Source organism: Dermacentor variabilis, chromosome 4 (genome assembly GCF_050947875.1).
Source record: "Dermacentor variabilis isolate Ectoservices chromosome 4, ASM5094787v1, whole genome shotgun sequence".
Classification (NCBI taxonomy): Eukaryota; Metazoa; Arthropoda; class Arachnida; order Ixodida; family Ixodidae; genus Dermacentor; species Dermacentor variabilis.
In genome coordinates this window covers 75,388,676-75,410,898 of record NC_134571.1, presented here as the reverse complement: position 1 = coordinate 75,410,898, position 22,223 = coordinate 75,388,676, and the positions used below count along the sequence as shown (strand labels likewise).

Genomic DNA, 22,223 nt, shown 5'->3' with positions numbered 1-22,223 from the left:
GCAGCAGTTCGCCTAGCCATATCTCAATGCTGTAGCAATTTTTTTGGACAGCTTAGCACAGCACGTATCGCGCCTCAAACAGGTGTTCTCACGGTTGAGGGAAGCAGGCTTAGCAATGAAGGCGGAAAAGTGTAGGTTTGGCTGCTCGCAAGTTACTTGTCTAGGCCATGTTGTCGGTCGGGGCACGAGACGGCCGGTCGAGCTGAAAACAGCTACTATTGGAGAATTTTCACAGCCGCGCATGAAAACAGACATTCGTTCATTTTTGGGACTTGTGGGGAACTATTAACGGTACATTCCGAATTACTCGCAAATAGCAAGTCCTTTAACGGATGCTCTCCGAAAGGGAGCACGGAATAGCGTGCACTAGGATAAGGACAAAGAGAATGCTTTCCAAGGTTTGAAAACACTATGGGTTTCTCGTCCTGTGCTTCACCCACCAGACTACACAAAGGAATTCATAGTTCAGTGCACTGCAAGCGACAGGGGTATGGGCATGGTACTTATTCAGGTCGGCGACGATAATGAGGAACATCCTATCCTCTATGCCAGCCGTAAACTAAGAGAGGAAGCCTACAGTGCTTCAGAGAAGGAATGTGCTTGTTTAGTTTGGGCAGCCCAGAAGTTGTCGTGTTACTTGTACAGCGCAAGGTTCATTTTCGAGACCGACCACTATCCTCTGAGACGTGGCTCAATCAAACGTCACACAAAAATGGCCGCTTGCTCTGCTGGAGCCTCACTGTCCAAGAGTACAACTTCTCCGTTAAATACAAGAAGGGAAAGTTGCATAGCAATGTGAATGGTTTGAGCAGGCTCATTTGAATTCTGCGTTTAGGGATCCCGCCTAAATTTTGGGGTTGTTATTGTTAATTTTATTAAGCCAAGAAGATCCCCTGTCATTTAGCAGGACTCCCTCCATGATTGTCCAATTTGTCAGCACGAAGTTCCTTCAAAAATTGGCGCAGCAAAATACAGCATTTTTTGTTTCTGCACTTATGTTTTCCTTGAAGCCTAGCGGGTCTAAAGTGAGATCCAAGTTACATCATCTCGGCGCGGAGCCGTGTTGTGGGGTTCGCTTTGCAGTTGCCTGTCCTCGTTGGATATTTGGGGCAGTGTCATCATTTCACAGCTGGTCGCTGCCAGCCAAGGCATCCCCCCCTTGCCGCCAGCCATTCTCTTCCTGCCCAGTGGTTATCAGCACTGGCCAGTCGAGATTTCTTGGGCCATGGAGGAGCTGTTATGATCGGCCTGCAGAGGTACCAACTTACAAAATTCTCCCAGCCCGCCACAGCTGCGGAGGTGGCAATCTAGAGGAGAAGCGACCTCCGAACTCTCACAGCCTGCTGCGGCGACTCGCTTTGTAAGGACGACAATGCGCCGCGTCAACATCCCATTGGCGCCACTATGTCTAGACGTGGTCGGCGGACCAAACATTGTTAGTGGAGTCGCCGTCGCCTTCACGGTTTGATTGGATTGGGGAAACTCCTGGAATGAGATGTTTTGTGGTGCAGTCTCATGAGCACCAGAAGAGGTCACAGTCAATAGACAGACGCGGCGGCCACTGACTGCAGGGTCAACTCTGGGATCAAGAGGCAGCTGCTCGAGTCAAGACCTCTGTCTGCGAGAACCCACTCACCTCGGTGTGTTCAGTGAAACCTCTGCGGAAGTGAGTGTAAACTCTGCCCCTCAAAGGCGGGTCAGTTACGATGACTTTGGACGCTCCGATTGGTCGAAGGTTGAACAGCCGTTTTTCCCTCACCTAGGGATCTAGGGAGGACAGAGTGCTTATAAGCAGCTGTTGCACGGCTGCTGAATGTGCATTCTCTTTCAGTCATGCTAGACTGATGAACTGTAACATTCTCATGTAGATACTGTTCATGTAGACATTCCTCGTTCTCAATGAAAACAAGTCCCTCCCTTCAAAACATCCTCAGCGTGGATGAGTTTGGACGACGGCACGGGCCAGCCACCATCTATTTCATGCCCGACCCCAACCATTACAACCTGGGCTCCTCTCTCGCGCATACACTCTGCGCTTTCTAGCGCCGCCACCACAAAGTGCGCGCATGGTACCTGTACGACTATTGCCTTTGAAATATATATGATGCACATTCATTTCCATCCATACCCAATGACCCAAAACGGTCATCAGGTATGGATCTCTTTTTCCAAATTCAAGGGTTTTCAAGCATTGCAAAGAGGTGTGTGAACCCTGCTACTCACAGAAGGTTCAGGTGAGGATGCACTTTCCCCTTCAACGGCTGCTCGACGGCGCTGAATGCGAATGCGCACGATTTCACTGGCACGTGTGCGGGCAATGGCTCGGCGGAGACCACCCACGTGGCCAGGCCGAAACCGCGATGCCAGCATCTCTCTGAACTCTTCCATCATATCATCAGGCAGCGGTTCATCTGTGACAAGAGATAAGACACAAAAGTTACACTAAGGTCCTCAGGGGAGTGTTGGATACCAGAATTTTACAATTAGGTGCAGCAGTAGAGAAAGTAGCAGTAAGGGTGCAGTGGAAATGTTACAATTAAATGTTCTACTGAATGGGATAAAGTATCCATAATATAAATTTTAATGAAATACTAAGTACAGTGAAAGCTCATTAATACTTACTAGACATTAACTATGCACTAATCAGCAAGTACAAGCCAAGTTTGCATCCCTGTGACATGCACCACCGCTAACAAATAAATAAATGCGATGCACCGTAACTGTTGCCCAAGATACCTACTTTGATGGCCTTTCTTTCTTTTCTAGCAGTGAAAAAATTCCAGCATTCTCACAAAACTGTGCGACAGCACAAAGATACGTGTCTAAAGCAGAAAATTAATGTAGGACTAACATTAAAGTTCTTAAACAAAGCAAAAATCTAACATGCAACCCCTCACAAGACTAGCTTTGGATTTACATGGCAGGTGCAAAAGTATCATGGCCAGTTATGTGTACTTGCTTGAACAGTGATAAGCATCGCGTGAATTTGCTCTGACCCTTCAGATTTCAGAATGCTTGACTGGTAACAAATCACACCGAAACTAACAATAAAACGGCGCAGATGTATGCTCTTAAGCATCGGCACTGGCTACACACAGAGCGGCAACTGAGTCACGTGATGCGTGGTACTTTCGTCTGTCGCACAGACTGGCCTCCTGATAACCCACCTGCTCTAGAGTTGGGAGAGCCCTTCTGTGTTTTAAAGAACTTCCTATGCAACAAATAAGAGACTGACACAACACACTTCTCCACTATTAAACTGAAAACTTCACTGTTATTCAGTATAACAGAAAGTCATTAACTAATCAGTTTCAGAGGGAAAAACGCGACTCAACATAATTTCTATTGATAAAAAATTTTTTTTCAGACCTTCATATACTAGAACTGAGCTGTAATCAGCGCTGGCATACCAATTTGGTGTTCCCTTTATTAAAGGGACCCTGAAACGATTTTGATGATTTTGTACAAATCAGGGTGTCTACCAAGTTGACATTTCCAAATTCCCTGAGTTTTCCAGGTTTTCCCTGAGCACCTTTGCAAAATTCCCTGAATGAGCCAGAACTTCGTTTTATGTCAAGACAGGCTGACACCATGTTGCTTGATGCTTTCACTCTCTAGTATGTCGAAACAAAAAAAAAATGACAATGCAGTTTGAACAGTAAGGAGTGATATCTATTTTATTTGAAAAGAAAACAGAGAACACAGCGAAAAAATGGTAAAAACCATTCCAAATTGAGTCGAACATTTTCATATACGAATGAAAAGGAGATGCATACATAAGTAAATATTTTTGAATATGAGCTATTTCTATCAACAGATAGCAAGCTCATCTGTATGAGGCCTGAACTTTGTCACAACTAAGATTCTCTCTCAGCAGCTGGAAAGTCAACCTCAACTGTCCTGACATACTCTCAGCCCATACACAACATATCAGTGTTGGGTTTCACTGCTTTAAAGAGTTTATTTTGGTTTGAATGAGGGACACCTGTCTCGGCATCAGCCAACACTGTTCCTTGAGCTCAAGCTCCTTCAAAGAGGCGTCGGCACGCTTCCTTTCCCCTCAATTCCTCAGTGTGTTGGTCCTTTCTGTTCTCATCCTCCTTCTGCCACAAGTTCACCCCACGGATCATTTGAAGCATCCTCTTGGTCAGTTGTACAGTCGACGTCCGATTTTTCGGACTCCGTAGAGGCCGCAAAAAAAAAACATCCGAAAAACCTGGCAGTCTGAAAAAAAAAATGAATGCATGTCTGCCCTTAAAGCTGGAACTGCATGGCATGTTTTTCGCGAGCGAGAAACGCGACGCGCAGCAGACGGCTGCGTTGCCGCCGACGCGCGAGCACCCGTACGTAAAAAAGAAGCGGCGCTATCGCGCCGCGTTTTCTGGGTTGCCAGACAACATAACTCTCAACGATATGCATTGTCTCTGTTACCGCATATATATGTCCTTAAACTTACAGAAAACTACAATGAAAATAATCTTATTGTAATTGGACAGGGACATTGTTTTCCGAAGTGTACTTATCAAGCTTAATTTCAAGCAGCAATATTGTGTGCGAACTGCGACTATGTACCTTCCGCATGCAGAGAGGCCGCTGCTTGTTTACAACTTCACATATAAAAAGGAGTGTCGGCCGCTTACTACCGAGCAGAAGAGGCGATTGCTACTATTAAGGGGGATGCTGATACTGAAGCAAGAAAAAATCAGGTCAGGAGGTCTATGTGGGTGCAGCCTGCATGGTTGAGAAGCGAGCGAGTACCATACTCTAGTAATATTATTTCAAATTGTCTTGCCAGAATTAGCGATGAGATGCAACGCTTCTCCACTTCAGTTATTAGGGCCTCGTTGAAGGTTGCTTTGTCCATTTTAGGTGAACACGATGCGCGAACCAACACGATGCGCGAATGAAATCACGGTAGCACGTGTTTTCTTTGACGCGCGCGCCAGTTCGGCCGAGGAAAAAAAAAAATGCGCCAAGGAGGTTCCGTCGAGATGCGCAGAGAGCAGGGCCATCTGGTGGCGAAAAAAAAAAAAAATGCCACGTGACTTACCTGAACTCTGATTGGCAGACGCGCCGCGCAACATGTTTTTTTCTACTCCGAGCAGCAACACGCGGCGGCGCGATTTCGTGATGGATCATGCTGGGCACGCGTCCCACCATCCGCGCGTCAATCGTGCCTGAAATTGCGCCATGCGGTTCCGCCTTAAGGGCTAAAATTGCCACAGGCACGTCCGAAAAAGCTTTTAAGGCCTGCCTGTACACTCATTAGGCATATCAATGCTCTTACTGTGACAGGAGACGGGAGTGCACGCATGTATAATTAAGGAATACATACTGTGTCTCGTGACAATTGCCCTTTCTCACGCATGTTATCCTTCACTGCGTAACACTGCTGTACTAAAGCAAAGCTAACTTTCTGAGACTGGCATTATGCAACACGCTGTGCTCTGCGAGCTTCGAAGCCTATTGCAAGGATTACAAAGGTGGAGTCGGTGCCATTGCTGACAGCGGCGAATTCTTTCAATGAAAAACACAGCACCACATGGCAAGAAGCTTAATAGCAAGCGTAGAAGCAGCTAAGCCTAACGTTGCTGCGGTGGTGACTACGGCTTCCAGCGGATCTGTGTGCGAGGGTGGCGAGATGATCAATATGGTGGCAGTGGTGGCTTTGATTAATGCCATTTCAGACCTGCAGTCAGGGCAATATATATTGTCTATATGGAGTATGTGGTGGTGCCACAAAGCCATGCGAATTATCGGGCATGTTCGAAAAATCTGTCGTTAACTACTCTGGCAATACCTCGTGCCGATGACACAGCGTCAATGATGATTCGTTGCAATTCCTCTGTTACTGGAGCCAGCATTAACACGACTTTTGTTCCCTTTCAATAAAGTTACAGCTAATTTTCCCTGATAAAAGCACAAGTTCCCTGAGTTTTCCCTGAGTATTTCCAGACTATTCAAATTCCCTGAGAATTCCCGGTTTTCCCATTTGGTAGACACCCTGCAAATGTACTGAGTCGCTAGGCTAGGTCCTCTTCATCATTATTTAACGCATTTGAAACCTGTAATTTATCATAAGGTTTTAAAACGTACATCAGTACCGATCGCAGCATGCTACTTGGTGAAATTTTCAGCCGCCCCTGACCATTTGACGCAAGATGCCCTATGATTCAGTAGGGCGAGCTATCCGATTGGCTGCCCAGGACATGTAATAGATAATTTTTCCAACTTTATGGTGAACAAATGTTGTTTGTAACAGTTGGAATGTTAGTTAATTTATTTCTATTAAAAGAAAGCAACAGAAAAAAAATCCACAGTGACAATTTCTCACTATTAAGCACTTCCGGCACAAAGCAAGTATCATCTGCATGTGTCGCAACGTGCTCCGTGTTGACAAGAGCTCAGCGGTCAGTGTTGATTTCAATCTTTGTTTTCACGAACACCATGGTTTGCCTTTGTTACATTGTGGGCTGCAAATGCAGGAATTGGAAATATGTCAAGCTGCGACATCGCATCCGTCTGCAAGGCAGCAGACAAGCGGAGTGGCTGCAGTGTGTCAGACTGTCGCTATCCAATCAGTGCCAGGAGTTTTGCATTTGCGGCCATCCGTTTACGCCAGAGGATTACTACCACAATAGTGTTTCACGCCTCCGTTATTCGGGTAAACGCAAGTGCAAGCAGGCTGAGCCTGGCTGTTTCACCATGCCGTTTCACAGGATGAGCAGAGGCATAAATGCAAATAGTCTGCACGGTGCAGCCACCTGATGGCACAGAGCTCAACCAAACACAGTAGCAATAACGAAGTGTAGTCTACTTTGCTGCTGGTGTAAATTTTTCGCAGGAGCGTAGTCATGAACACATTGTTTTTCGAAGTGTTTAAAATGTTTAACACTTGGTTAGAGCAATAAAGCTCTTTGTTTGGCTGGTTAAGCTCTGCGCCACCAAGTAAGTGGGTCATGCAGAGCGATCAGGATGCTCATGCACATCTACGCTAAAGCCGCTAAAGCTCCTTTATTAGCTTGAGTTTACGCATCCACCTATCAGTCAAAACGCCCAGCTCTTCTGTGGTTACCGGAATACCGGACACGCTCGGCGCTGTGACAGAATGCTCACAACGCACGCTGCTTCGATAGTTCATGCTTGGGGTCAACTGCCAGGCAGCTGGCGGAGAGGTTGGAGAAGTTACACGCGCTCGCTCCTAGACAACCAGAAGTAGACGACACGACATGCCATCATGATGCAGAGCCAGTGAAGGCAGAGCTTAGCCCCGATCATTTGGCGGGACGAGTTGAGGAGAAAACACAGGGCTATGGAGGAGGGTAACTTTTAATTGTCCATAGCTCTATTATTATGAGGCGCTTCACACAAATTGTGGTGTGAATGATTAACTGTAGCTGTACCCTACACGCCTACAAAATTTGTCCAAACTGTTTCAGGAAACCTTTAAGAGTAGACTATACGTAATATCTCCATTCCTATGCACTTAAGTTACTGATAGAGAAGAAAGAAAACCGAGGGCCCAATTTTTATTAGTAGTATCATAAGAAGCCCAACAAACAGGCACCAAGGGCAGCATAGGAAAAATGCGTGCTTATTAATTGAAATAAAGAAGTGTTAAATTAATGCAAAGGAAAGCGGATGAAAGAACAACTGGCTACAAAGAGGCACAAACCCATATGTTCACAAGACGCTTGTGATGCTCTTACCAATTAAGGTACCATGGCGCCGTTTCCACATTCACTTTCTGGAGTACTTATGCATATCTACTAGAACTAAATCTGTGATTGTTGGCCAGCGCCACAACTTCCGGCCTTGATGGCGGATGTGGAAAATTCTTTTTTGTCGCAGGCATCACATGTACGAGATCTTTTTGGGTGAAATGGCTAATGAACCCACACATGCTGCCCGAAGACATCAATGATGCCGGATCCGGCGCCTTACCATGTAATGAACAAGAAAGAAAACTGAGGGCCTGATTGCTATTCCTCTATGCTGTCCTTGGAGCTTATGTTTGTTGGCTTCTTATGACAAGTTACCTATAGCCAGTTACATACTTGTTATGCAATGCTAGGAGACTCCAAGCATGTGCACCATCGCATTTTCTTAGTCAAAAATTTGTAAGCATTAAATTTTGAGAAAGCTTTTCTAATACAGTCAGAACTCATTCATTCAAACACACTTAATTTGAACTTTTGGATTACTTGAACTTACGCTGGTGGTCCTGTCAAAGTTATGTGTATTCCAATGGGCAAAAACACCTGGTAATTCGAACGCGCAAACATTTGTAACTGTTATTTCAAACCTACTGCGCTCCGACAATGCTGTCAGCAACGCATGAAATCACATGGAGGGACCTCGGACCAGCATTCCTCTTACCTCGCCATAGAGGAAGAGCCTAGGTGAGACCCCTCAATGCCACGCATGACAAAAAAAAAATACCGTGGCAGAAATTTGTGAGCAGACGTGTGCAGACGGGCATCACCAATTACTGCTGTTGGTGATGGGAGAAGGAGGAATAAACTTTATTTGTGGACAGCAGGATTGAGACTTAGGCCTCTCTACCTGGATGACAGCCTCGAGCCCTTGGGCACCGGTGGCATCTTCAACCTGCTGGATTAACTTGAGTTGGTCTTCCGGTGCACAGCTGAGCAACATGGTCTCCCACTGCTCTCTGGTCTTGTTCATTTTATCCTGTGTGGGTGTCCGAGGACAAGCCTGAACCGTATGTTGTAGGTCCGCCCTTTCTTGACAGAATCTACATCTATCCGTGTAAAGGTCCGGGTAGTAGTGATGGTAGGCCACCAGGTACGGATATGTATCTGTTTGTAAGAGGCGCCATCTACTCAGTGAGGAGTGTGCCGGGGGGAAATGGGCCCTTCCCAATTTATAGTGTTTGGTGATCTCGTTAAAGCTGGTCATCCGGTCTCTCTCCGTTACCAGTATTAGTCGTGTGCCACCTGCTCGGCCCGTCAGTTCTTGAGCCAGGTTGTGCGCTATTTCATTCCCAGGAAGGGAGGAGTGTGCGGGTGCCCATATAATGTAAATGTCGCAATCTTGGTGATGTGTGTCAAACTTTTAGGATATGCCTGATAACTTGGACCTCACGGCACCGCCCTGTATGCCATAGAGCCAATGTAAAAGAATGTCTAAAATTTCGGACGCAATGAACTTCACCGTTTGATTTTCCTGACATTTTGCCACGACCGCAGGACCAATATGGCATTACTCAAAGCCACCAACAGTGGGATTTTGATTATCTCGCCGGGTCGAGCCAGCCCTCTCGCATGCAGGTCCGCTGGCAGCCGTAGCCACAGTGCAGCAACATTATGCCTAGCTACTTCGACGTTTGCTACCATGCCTCAAGCCATTTGGTGCCGTGTTTCTCATTGAAACATTTCGCTGCTGTTAGCAATGGCACCGACTCCGCCTTTGGAATACTCGACAATGGCTTCGGAGCAAGGAGAGCATGGCGCACTGCATAAGCCAGCTTCGCCCCAATACAGCCGTGTTGCGTGGCGAAGCGTACCAAAAGCTAGAAGGGGGCAATTGTCACTGGTCATGGCAAGTTTCCTTTAATTATACACGCGTGCACCCGCCGTCTGCTACCGCAGTAGAAGCAAGAATGCATCTAATAAGTGTACTGGCAGGCCTTTATTAGAGCTATTTCAAACACGCCTGCGGCGATTTGAGCACCTGGGGTAAGTAAAAGGCACGCATTCATCTTTTCAGGCCGCCCGATTTTTCAGACATATTTGTGGGCCCTAGGGTGTCCGGGACATTGACTAATTTGTAAACATGTGTGAATAAACCTCCTGGAACTTCCCACTCATGTGTTAGCTCAGTGCGCATGCACCACTGCAGGTAGGTCGAACTTTTTTTAATTCGAACAAATTTTCTGGCCCTTTCGAGTTCGAATCATCGAGATTCGACTGTATTTGATTAGGCATTCAGCTTTTTAAATATACTTGATACAACTCGATATTCGATTCAAAATCAAATATTCAGTATTCATACACCCCTAGTTAATTCGGACAACTCTGAGTTCGGTGAGTGCTGCAAATGTGCGACATAAAAGAATGAAACGGCGTTGGCACCCACCGAAATGTAGAGGCAGTGGCTTGCTTGCATCGCCATAGTCATCAGTGGAAATCGTACATGAATGACAGCAACGCCAGGACAATTCATGCCTATTTGTGCCTTTAGAGTCATCACTTTTGTGCGGACTGCCGCGCACAGCCCTGCGATTTCGGCGGTAGTTTCACTTTGACTTGGTGTGTGTGTCAGCAGCGTGCCTTCACGACAGTGTAGTCACCATCCACGATTACGTCGATAGGGACCGCAGTTTCGTCTGCAGTTGCAGCAAGAGGTAGTTTTGTTTTGGCTCGGTGCGTGCATTGGCCACGTTCCTTCAAAAATGCAAGGCTGCCGTCCGTGCACGCGCTGACAGTGGCCGTGATTTCATCTGCAGCGGTTGCAGCGAACAGTAGTTTCGTTTTTACTCAGTGCAAGGCTGTCGAGGATGAATAGCACCATCTACATCGTGATGGGCAATAACCTGGCGGCATTGGAGAAAAATAATCGGAATGTGCATGCAGTAGTGATAAGCGTGTCTCAGATAAAGCCGTATACCACGGCTGTGCTGTAGAGGAAGTCGCGAGGCCTTCTGCGCTACAAGCGTGAATCAGTCATGAGATGACGAGAATTGCAACTTCCACATTTCTTTAGTGCAAAATGGAAACAGTATGTGTTGACTCATTCAGCAAATAAAAGCGTGTTGACACAGTAAGCACTTGTTTATTGTTTTCTTGATGCCCTCGATAATTCGTCGTTCGGTCAATTCAGACATTTCCTTCAGTCCCATAAAATCTGAATTGCCAAACTGTGCTCGTAAATCCGGCTGCTACATACCATGTGAACAAGAAAATGCGCAAGGCATGCGTGACTGAGAGCAGCAGGCACCCATCATGGCAGCTTGGCTGCAGTGCTTGCCCGCCCACGTCACATAAAATCAGGCTCAGTTTCTTCTTCGGTAGCATCAAGTTTTCTCACTTGTTGAATTCATCGCTATCGCTGCCAATCCTGCTGTGATAAGCATCTTCACCTATCTGTTTCCAAGTGCATGTGGTGTGGTGACGTTGGAAGTGTACTCCGGTGCATGCCTTTAAGGGGGAACATGGCGTTCGATAACTTTCCTATTTCTTCATGGATATTTATGAAAATTGGCAGACTTATCAGCAACGTTTCTGTGATACTACTGCATAAACTTTATAAACATGTCTTTTAGAACATTTTTATGTATAATATTTTTCTCCTTCTAGCATTGTTCCAAGCCTGAATCACTTAAACAATATGGTAGAACACTTGTGCATTCTAAGATGAATGGCTGAGGTTGTGACATTCTTAGATTTTTTTACTTGCAATGCAATTTTTTTTAGTTCCCATTTTTTAAAAGGTGACTGTACCACAGGCGTTTAGGCTGTGAGCAAGTAGCCGAATTGTTAATTGTAGTAAAGTCAAATTGCAAAAGCAAGAGTGTCATGCCCTGGACAGTACATCCAGGAATACAGGGGAAACAACGGAACTGAAATAGACCTAGTGGTCACGAAGAAGTCAGTGGTACAAGCAAAGCAGGAAGCAAAAAAAGACAATTTGAGAAAAAGGCTTTCAAAGTTGTACCTTAGATTTTACGTTATCAAAAGGCACCGGGATTGTAGTCTCTTGTGTCCTTTTCAGTGCATGGCTTCTTGAGTGCCCTGCCTTTGGATTGATGTGCCTTGCTTGACTTTTTTTTCCGCAAGACATCATTTTCCGCTGCTCTGCGAAGAGTACGCCCCGGTTGCAGTCAAAGTGTTGCACAATACTCGGCATGCGCACAGCGGGCCCCAGCATTGTATTTGCAGACTGCCTCATGGACAGCTGTCTCTGTCGCAAGCAATGATGTGTTTTTACCTTTCGGCAGCAGCGACCATAGGACTGAATGAAGGCTTTCGGCAGCGTTTTCGGTTTTTTTCCCTAGGCAATGGCTGAGGAGCTGCATGTCAGGAAGGCGTTGGTACAAGGGCAGCAATTCATCAACAAACATGCTTTCCAAGCCGGTACTTGTGAGGAGGTGGAGGCTTCTCTGCTTCTGCAGCCTGATGTTGGCGCCAACATTAGGGCCTCTGCGGACAAAGGTCATGATGGGAGTGTTCATCGGTAGATGTTATGTGATAATATGTTGCCATCAAGGCCTTTTGCATGTTTTGAACATTGTCGTTGTCACGCAGAGCCATGACATAGTAATTTGTCACTTTCTTTATTAAATCTTGAGTGAGGCCACCTTTCCCTCCAAGAGGTTGCCCTTTCTTGCCTTTTGTGATCAGAGCACACAGAGCCATCCCCATCCTTTTCTTGACATGATTAATGCAGTCCCCCTTTGTAACTGGAATAAATCCATAAGTCTTGTCCTGACAGAGTGCTACAAAGGCTCTACTGTCCCCATCACAAACAAAGTTTGTATATCGCAAACAATGTTTGCTAAGGGGCCTCCTGAATAGAGTCAATGCTACTTCAAACTCCACTCTGCCAGAGTTCACATCTGTGTTTTTTTGGCAGACGTGTGATGCTTTCTAATCATCATAGCCTTCATCCCCTTCTTTGGGGCCAAGCGTGCAACCATGGCATTGGTTTGATAGGACCACACAGTTGAGCACCAGTCCTGCGAAAAATTCTATTACAGTGCCGACACCTATGTGGGATGTATGCCCACGTGTTAACCAGGTCTCATCATAAACTACTGCTACAGTCGAACCCGGCTATATCGAACTCGCAAAAAAACGCCTATCAGTTCGATATAGAGCATAATTCGATATAAGCCTGCTAAATAATTGGATGTCATAAAAGCATATACCATTTCTAAAATCACTTTATTGATTAAACTAGCTTAGTTTCGCACGAAATAGTCCTGCATTTTCTTCTGCTTTGGCAATTTCGATGCCTGCGACGCACGCACTTTTCCACATTAAGGAGTCGGAGCAGCTGAGGCCGCAACTTTCCGCATTCACGCAGAAGCACCGGACTAGTGCGAGCGCACCAATCATTTCGGAGGATGTGGGACCGTCGTTGCTTTCCTCATTGTGCCCACTTTCACTTGTGCTCGGTACGATGTTGGCAATGTAGTCTTCGTTTTCGGGCTCTCCCGTGGTCGCGACACATCATTTGCGCTCACAAACTCATCCACCGTTGATTCGTCAACAGCTTCCTGAAATTCTGACAGTTCGCTCCAAACTTCAGCAACACTGGCAACGGCTTCGTCGCATTCATCAGAATTTACGGTCATCACTGAGCACGCGGAAGTCGGCACGGCTGAAGCAATTTCAGATTAACCACTCGTACACGGCCGTGCGTACGGGTCGGGCGCCACGGGCACCGGGTTGCGAGTTTAGACGCTTTAGCCCTAATCTCCCCCTTATTCTTCAAGATCGTGCCGAGAGTGCTCCTCGGAATCTTGTGCTCTGCGGGGACATCCGACTTCTCACCGCGTTCGACACGATTTATGATTGCGAGCTTCACGACGAAAGGCAAATTCTGCCGCTTCTTCACGGCAACACTGCGGGAGAAGGCCTACAAGGCGCACACGAAAACAGCGAGACAAGCCGCACTTTCGCCATCTTGCGCGACGAGGGCACAAGAGCATCTGATTGGCTGTCTGAGCAAGCGCTGTGGGCGGGCCAGGATCATTTTTTGCAGGGAGGGTGCCGACGGCTCGTCCGAGGCCGCGCATTCGGGCGCGGTCACGGTAGGGAGAGCGGTTGGATGGAGCCGCGCAGCTCCATCCAACCGTGCATTTTTTTTCACGATTTTCGCTGAATTTTTTTGTCAAGTTGGCTGCTACAAAAAGTTTTTTAGCAATTCTATGCTGTTTTCAGCATTCATATTTCAGAATCAGATAAAAGAAAAAGGGTTATAGAAACGGAATATGTGCTTTTTAAAAAAAATGTATTTTTTGGTTATTTTTTTGCGATACGAAAGCCGCGTCTCCCCTTACGTGATAATCCACACGCGCCACCATTCTCTGCTGCAGGTGGCACAAATGGAGCGCCATGTTTCGCTCTGGCAGTATCGTATTCCAATGTCGCCCACCAGGTCGATTTCATTTCAGTTTCCCATTGCCATAGTCATTAATGAAAATTGTATGTGAATGACAGCAATGCCAGGACAATTTGTGCCTATTAAGTCATTATTTTTTAGAAGACCACCGCGCACAGAACTGCACGCCTTCATGACTGCATAGTCACCACCCATGATCGCATCGATAGCGGATGCTGTTTCGGGAGTAGTTTCACTTTGACTCGGTGTGCGCGTCGGCCGTGTGCCTTCTAACTGTGTAGTTACTATCCATGATGCAATACGCAATAGCCGTGATGCAATACAGGAAGACACCTCGGGCCACTCGGGCCACACCAGCTTGATGCACGCTGGCGTCTTGTGCCGCAAGAATTTTCAGTCTTCGCTGCTCAGGCCAGGGGATAAGGCGTTGGCATCCCGTGCTGCAACAATTCACACTTTACATAGATACAGTAAAAGCTCGTTAATTCACAACTCGTTAATTCGAAATTTTGGATAGTCCGCAGTAGCCGCCGCGATCCGTTCAACAATATATTGAAAGCAGTATGTAACGCATCTTGCTAATTCACACTGAAATCCCCACCACCACCGATAAGTTGAACTCCGCACCACCATGGATGGGGAGCGTGCTAGTGTGCAGGAGCACGTTGGCGAAGCTGGTGTCGCCACATGGGCCGCGCAGCTTTGCTTCCTCCATCTGCGACCCTTTGTTTAGGCCTAACTGGAGACAGATGTGTTTGTGCCCAACCAGGCATGGCCAACGCCTCTGTTGCAGGTAAGTTTTCTCTATCTCTCTCTCAAGATCTTTAACAACGCGGATGCGGCGCTGCGTCTTTCTTTCTTTTCTTTCTGTTCTTTTTCCTTCTTTTTTGTTCTATTCTTTTCTTTTTTCGTATTACATCTTGGAGGCTATGCACTTTCTCTACGAGGTGCTCTGCCAACAAGCGGCACCAGGTAATGTCTAAAACATGGCAGCCGTGAGTTTCAGTGTTGCTCGCAGTACCAAAAAGCATAGCCTTTGAGATTTGTGGCTATTACTCAAAGGAAAGCATTGCTGGGATACGTGTTTGTATGCCACCTATACGTATAGTGGGACTCTGCAACGTGCAGCCGGTGCAGCTATGAGAGTACCACGGAGACCAACGTCGCAGCAGCTTGTGGTGCATTTTGCGAGTGCATTTTAGAGCGCAACTCTTGTTTCTGTGGCAAGTGGCGGCGGCGGAAAGGCGCGTTTATATAGTCCTGGTGTTTTCATTGCGCATAGCTTGCGGCCAGTCGTGCTATGCCGCTTGCGCTGCGTCAGCCAAAATACCGTCCCCTCTATACTACACCGCGTGCACTGTCGAGTGCTCTCAGCGCAGCATGTGCAGAACGGTTCCCAACCCGTGAGCCGCTTTGAACAGGTGTCTTCAACCGTTGGTGAAGTGACGTGGGCACCTTCTTTCTCCGCGCTATGCTTTGTGGGTCAGCGCAGTTGGCACGACCAACGCGTGGATGGAGCAAGAGCCACCTTGACATTGGGCCGCGTTAGCCGCATTGGTTGCATTGGCTACGCCAGTGCATCAAACTACAGTGGAACCCCGTTCATACGTTTTTCACCGGACCGAGGAAAAAAAACGTAACAGCCGGGAGAACGCAACAGTGAGGAAAGTTCCGAAAATCAATGAAAAAAGTGCAGCTTCAACTATAGACAATTTATTTCCACAGAGTGCGCTTAGACCTTAAAGAAGTCCAGAATGGCGACTTGCCGTCTCTTTCGCTCGCTAGAAATCGCCGCACGTTTCTCAATAGCCTGGAAGGCCGCACTGCTGTCAGCGTCGCTGTGAGGTGCGACGTACCTGCGGAGGAGGTCTAGAGCCACGACGGCTTCTCCAAAGCTAGGATTTGGCAACTCCCCGGCATCATGCGGCTCGTGCTCCTCGTCGTCACCGCGCCACAGCAATGGCAACGGACGAAGGAATATCCGCGGTAAATTTTGCCCTCTTTGGCGTAATCATGCTAACGTGCTAACGATTGTTTAGTATTGCTGCGGAGCGTGCGCGTCCGAGCAGCCCGGCTGCGCGCAGCCCGGTTGCGCGCAGCGCGGCGTGGTTTCATGAGAAACGTAAACAAGAGAGGAGAGCTGGCCCGATAGGTGGAGCAACGCCAACTTCCGGCTTCCCTTTAGCTATAGCTTCACAAAGAGTGACGTCAGGGCCTCTCCTGAGTTTCCTTCCTCCGTGAGTCGACCCGTCCAACAAACCATGCGGTGACCGTAATCACAGTGATAGTGAGAGCATTTTTCACGTATGGCCATCTATTGGCGGCCTCTTGAACTGGCGTGCGGCTTCTTGCAGCCAGTTCCATAGCCAAGCCCTGCCAAGCCCGGTCAAAACTCGTCAAAAACCAAAATGGCGGTTGGAGCGCATTGCCTACTTTAGCCCAGGCGGGTTCGGGTTGCGACGCATCATGCGGGAATGTTTTCACAGCTACTACGTAACAGCGGGGTTCCTTATACATTGGATCCTATGGAAGCTATGCCGGGACCAGATGAAAACGACGTAGCAGCCGGGAAAACGCAGCAGTGAGGAACGTAACAGCGGGGTTCTACTGTATATGTGTCGTTGTTCTCGCCAACGTGACGTAGTGTGTGCACGCGCGTGCTCATGCTAGGTCAGACTGTATACGCGCCTTAACCAGACTATTTCTTTTCTACGGCTTTCATTACTTCAAATTTTATATAATTCGAACTTTCATAGCATTCTTGTGGAATTTGAATGAACAAGCTTTTACTGTATCAACGACAGTTGAGCGTGCCCAATTTTTTAGTGACTTCGGGTCGCATGTTTTCCTGGTTACTGCATTTTTTCTCAAGTGTGTTTCCAAAACATAGGAACAAGGTTATATTGCATTTGTTACATGCTGCTACTAGAGAGAAACTTTTCATATTTACTTCTCTCGGTGTGATAATTTGTTATTACTTTTGTGTTTATTGCACTGAGGTTTGAGTATCGCTCAGCCTCAAAGATTCAGGGTATACACACTCTTAAGAGATTACATTGTGGCTACTTCCTGTTTTCTGTATGAAGGAACATATGGTCTTTTCCGAGCAGGTGCAAACGGTAAGGGTAAACAATCGCATATGGTACTTCAGCTGATCTAACAAAGTGGTCTGAAAGTGTTGGCATGTGCAACATGTGTGTAAAACATACCTTCTGGTGGGGCATGGTCAGGGGCACAGTCGGGGCAGTACCACTCCTCTATGGGCACTGAGTCTAGTGGCGGGCTCAGGCACTCGCAGTGGTACCCCAAGTCACAGGCATCACACAGAAGCAGACGATCCTCACGATCACACCGACCGCACACTTCACAGTAAGTCAAGTCCTCTTCTTCCTGCTGCTCCTGTGCCTCCCCCTCACCAGGGACCGGTACTGAGATTTGGTGGACCACTCTGTCTCCCTTGCGCACCAAGATGAGCCGAAACACAGACCGGTCCACGGGGCATGTGTTCATGTTCTGTGCACGTGCAACATGCCCAGGAAAGGATATTAAACATGCGCTTGTGCAAATATTTGATATTTTCCATTATTTGATTAAATATTATGCTATTTGGTGTTCGTTTTAGTTGAAATTACAGTACTCACGAATTTTAAGTATTTGGAACAAATGAATATAAATTTCAAAACATGTACAATCGGGAGTTTCAGTTTCGGTGAGCAAGTTGCATTACCATTGACACTGTTCATAGCAAAGACAGGCCATAGACAAATGGTACTTTGGAACCACAACAAAATCGTCCATCGTAATGTAGACAGCAAATTTATTGTTTGCCGACAGATCACACTCAAAGGCCTCTATTTGGAGCAGTAGTGGTGTTTCCAGCATTCTGCCACGCAGCATGCCTTGTAGCCAAAACAAATTCAGAAAGAACAACTCTTGGGTTGGCTGATCTTGCATTCTCATAAAGGCAAGTCAGACTGCAGAAAACCAGACTGACACAACGAGACAATGACTTGTCTGTATTGTGCCTCCGTTTAGTATTTTGCCTTAATATATTCCTTCAAGGGCCGATTTTTTTCATGCAAACTGTGCGCTTGTGGTCAATTTCTTTAATGGCAAATTTCTGTATAGAAAATGATAGAAAATTCATGAATACAGCACAAATTTCTACCAAGCAATAATTTCTTTGAAAAACGCTTTACTCGCACAAAACTATACACACAAATATGCTACAGTCGAACCCGGATATATCAAATTTTACGGGGATCGGAAAATAGTTCGATATAGCGAAAATTCAATATACACATATAGGCCAAAAAAGCACTTGCTATCACAAAAAATTGTGGCTTATTGATTGGAACAGCCGCGAATCACATAGCATGTGCACAGAATATGAAAACGCTTTATTTCACAGAAAAAAAAATCACAAATTTTGGGCTGCTTTTTCCTCTGGGAAATGAAGTTGAAAACATGAGACTCAATCTTCTCGAGACTGCCCAGGTGCGAGAGCCCAGTGCCTTCCATTTCGCCGCAACAGCGCCGAATCAGGCTGAACGCTGACGTCAGTTCAGTGGCTGTGCACGGACACGTTTCTCCAAAAACACAGCTGTCCTCGTCGTCGCTGGAATCGCCGTCTTGAACGCCAGCTATTCCGGCCACAATGTCCTCATCAGCGAGGTCGGCTACCGCTTGAACTTCGCTGTCAGCGTTAATGATGTCATGAACAGTCACTTCGGACGGGACGGCGGCGGGAAAATTTGGACAAGTCGCGAAACGCGTCCTCCAAGCACTCATCGTCATCTAAAGCTTCTGGGCATTCATCTCTGGCCACTTCAAGGCCTGCCTTGCCGAAACAGTTGGCTAATGTGACCTGCTTCACGTCGCCCCAAGCGCCGGTAATAATCTGGATCGCGCCGAGCAGGTCAATCTTGAGATCGGTTCCCATGCGGAGGTTTACGAGGAGCCGTTGGATAAGTCGCTTCCGATAGCCTACCTTTTAATGCCTTTATGATACCTTGGTCGAGGGGTTGCAGTCCCGCTGTGGTGTTTGGCGGGACAAACTTCAGTTCTATGTGCTGCAGCTTGCAAGTCGTTTTATGGGCCGAACAGTTGTCTACCAGAAAGCAAACTCGGCGGCCTGACTTGCCCAACTCAGCGTCCCAAGCCTGCAGCCATTCAACAAAAAGTTGACATGTCATCCAAGCCTTCTTATTACAGCCGTAGCGGACGGGAAGCTGTTTACAGTTCTAGAAGCAGCGCAGTGACTTGCTCTTCCCGATCACGAATGGCCGTAGCTTGCACGAGCCGTCCATGTTGGCTGCAAGCAGCACCAACACACGCACTTTGCTCATTTTACCGCCGTGACATGAGGTTCCACGAAGAGCGAGTGTCTTATTCGGCAACATTTGCCAAAAGAGACCAGTTTCGTCTGCATTGATGATTCCTGCAGGCGAAAACTTCTGTGATCTTCGGCCACTCCTCAGAAAGCCACTGCTGCATCCCCTGGCTGCTGACACCCCCCCTTTCGCCTGAAATGGCCTTTCCTACAATGACGTGGCGGTTTTTAAACCGTTGCAGCCACGCAGTGCCACCACAAAAGTTCTCTTCGCCAAGAGCTGTAGCAAACCATTTGGCCTTTTCGATTACCATCGGGCCATCCATGGGAATGTTTTTCACTCAGATTTCAAGAAACCACAGATAGAGTGCCTTCTTCACTTTGTCAAAAGCAGCAGGGCACACACGACACGCTCCCGAGCGACTTTCCTCACCTGCTTTAAGCTTGATGTCCTTGTTTTTTAACAATGTACTTAAAGTACTCCGCGGAATGCCGAATGCATCTGCCACGGAGGACTTTTTTTCTCCGTTCTCGACACGCCGGATTACCTCAAGCTTTCTTGCAAAGCCCAGATTCTTCCTCTTTTTTATGTCCGAAGATGTCATAGCTCTCAGGTGACCGCAATCATACACGCTACACACGGCACGTTGAAACACAGGTACGCACAAGAAAAGGCGCGATGCGTAGATGGAGCAGTCCGAGCGAAGCCTGTTCGAGTGGCAGTCAACGGGGCTGCGATGGAATGACAAAGGGAAAAGAAAGAAGAGAGCGGGGAAAAAGATCGCCCACGAGCGACCGTGCCGACCCCTCACTGTCTCTTCATTCCCCCAGGAACCGTGGCTTGGGAAACGTCGCCGCGTCTGCATGCCGCGCACTCTCTTTGCTAAGCTCCAATGGCCTTGCCCAACGCACTCGCTGGCGGTAGAGGAGGAACGAGAGAGCTCGCGCCGGTGGGGTGCAAGAACGGGGGAAAGGCTCTGTGTCTCCGTCGCTAGGCGACGGCCGCGCATGCGCAGAGGAGGAACCTGCTGACTGACTCTGCGGAAATTTTTTCCGCCGAGGACCGGACACGAATGTCTTTGGGAAAAGCGCACCTTCCAGGGGCGCGGCACGGCGTTCGATATATCGAATGTCCGACGAACATGGAATTCGATATACTACGCAATTGTCCTATACTTTTACATAGTATATTCAAGGGGGTAACCTGTGTGTTCGATATAGCCAATAATTCGAAATATGCGGGTTCGATATATCCGGGTTCGACTATATACAGTAAGAGAGAGAAACAGATAAATAAATCTTATCAATTGACCAGACTTCTTTGACTTGCAAGAGATCGAGAAAATGGTTTAGCAAAATTTATGGCTATCAATTTGTTGTTCCAAAAACACATTTCATTCCAAGAAGAAATGCATCAGAAATAAGTCGCAAGAAATGTTTGAGCAGTCGCTAGGAGAAGAGGCACTATGTGCAGCCATACCAAAATCACAACTGCACACACCCCTATGTACAGTGAAATCTCAATATATTGAACTTCAGGGGCTGCGGTAAATTGTTCGTTATTCTGAAAGATCACTATGGTGTGAAAACCCCAGAATTTAACCTTCTGCCCATCAACCCATCAGTTCATAAGTTGTCACCATATGGGCTATCCACGATAACGTCGCCGTTGGCTCTTGGCATATGCTGTTGCCATTTGTCATAGCTTCCGCTGCCACGCACTCCCAAAGCACTGTATAATTATGAGTGACTCGCGTAAAGCAGATGCCGACGCCGAAAAAAACTACTGACAAAAAGGTAGCTCCATGTCACTTCCAAAGCACAATGTTTCTTGTTTTTTGTTTGTTTTTCACATTTCTTAGCGTGGACACAACTATCTTGCTCAAGGCGGACACATGAACTATGCCAAAGCGCAAGTGGGCGTAAACGACAGCATCTGTAAAGTGCAAAGTGCGACCGTGTGGCATTCCCGCGAGTGTGTAGGTTACATTTCATCACACGCGAAGAAAGAAGCGCGAAAGAAAGAGGCATAAGCAGAAAGAAGGGTGAAAGAAGGAAGAGACGCGCCTCCATTGCTAGGCAACACTTTTCTGGGCAGAGCATGCGCTCGCAAAACCTGATGCGCCATCATCTCCACTCGCCCACATTCTTTTTTTCTCAGATGCCATCTCAGGTTTTCCAAAGCCATGCATTCCAACGTTCGCTCTCTATGTTTTGTAGTCTGCTAGCCTACTGTTCCAGCTACAGTCGAACCCGGCTATATCGAACTCCCAAAAAAACGCCTATCAGTTTGATATAGAGCATAATTCAATATAAGCCTGCCAAATAAGTGGATGTCATAAAAGCATGTACCATTTATAAAATCACTTTATTGATGGAATTAGCTTAGTTTCGCATGAAATAGTCCTGCATTTTCTTCTGATTGGGCAACTTCGCTGCCAGCGACACATGCACTTCTCCACATTGTCTAAGGAGTCGGAGCAGCTGAGGCCGCAACCTTCCGCATTTGCGCAAAAGCACCGGACTAGTGCGAGTGCACCAATCACTTCGGAGGATGTGGGCAAAGGACCGTCATTGCTTTCCTCATTGTGCCCAATTTCACTTGTGCTCGGTACGATGTCGGCAATGTAGTCCTCGTTTTCGGGCTCTCCTGTGGTCGCGACACCATCATTTGCACTCACAAACTCGTCCACCGTTGATTCGTCAACAGCTTCCGGAAATTCTGACAGCTCGCTTCAAACTTCGGCAACACCGGCAACGGCTTTGTTGCATTCATCAGAATTTACAGTCATCACCGAGC

At 47.2% G+C, this 22,223-nt stretch overlaps 1 protein-coding gene across 4 annotated transcripts in view; it reads right to left on the bottom strand.

Annotated features, from left to right (window-relative positions):
• The window catches only part of LOC142579393 (uncharacterized), a 120,508-nt gene that overhangs the window by 41,623 nt on the left and 56,662 nt on the right, over positions 1-22,223 (bottom strand). For all 4 annotated transcript variants that reach the window (XM_075689527.1, XM_075689526.1, XM_075689529.1 and 1 more), the window contains 2 exons: positions 17,301-17,604; positions 2,224-2,411 (listed from right to left, as the gene is read on the bottom strand). In XM_075689527.1, the coding sequence (XP_075545642.1) occupies positions 2,224-2,411; positions 17,301-17,604 (492 nt within the window). The remainder of the gene's footprint in view (positions 1-2,223; positions 2,412-17,300; positions 17,605-22,223) is intronic.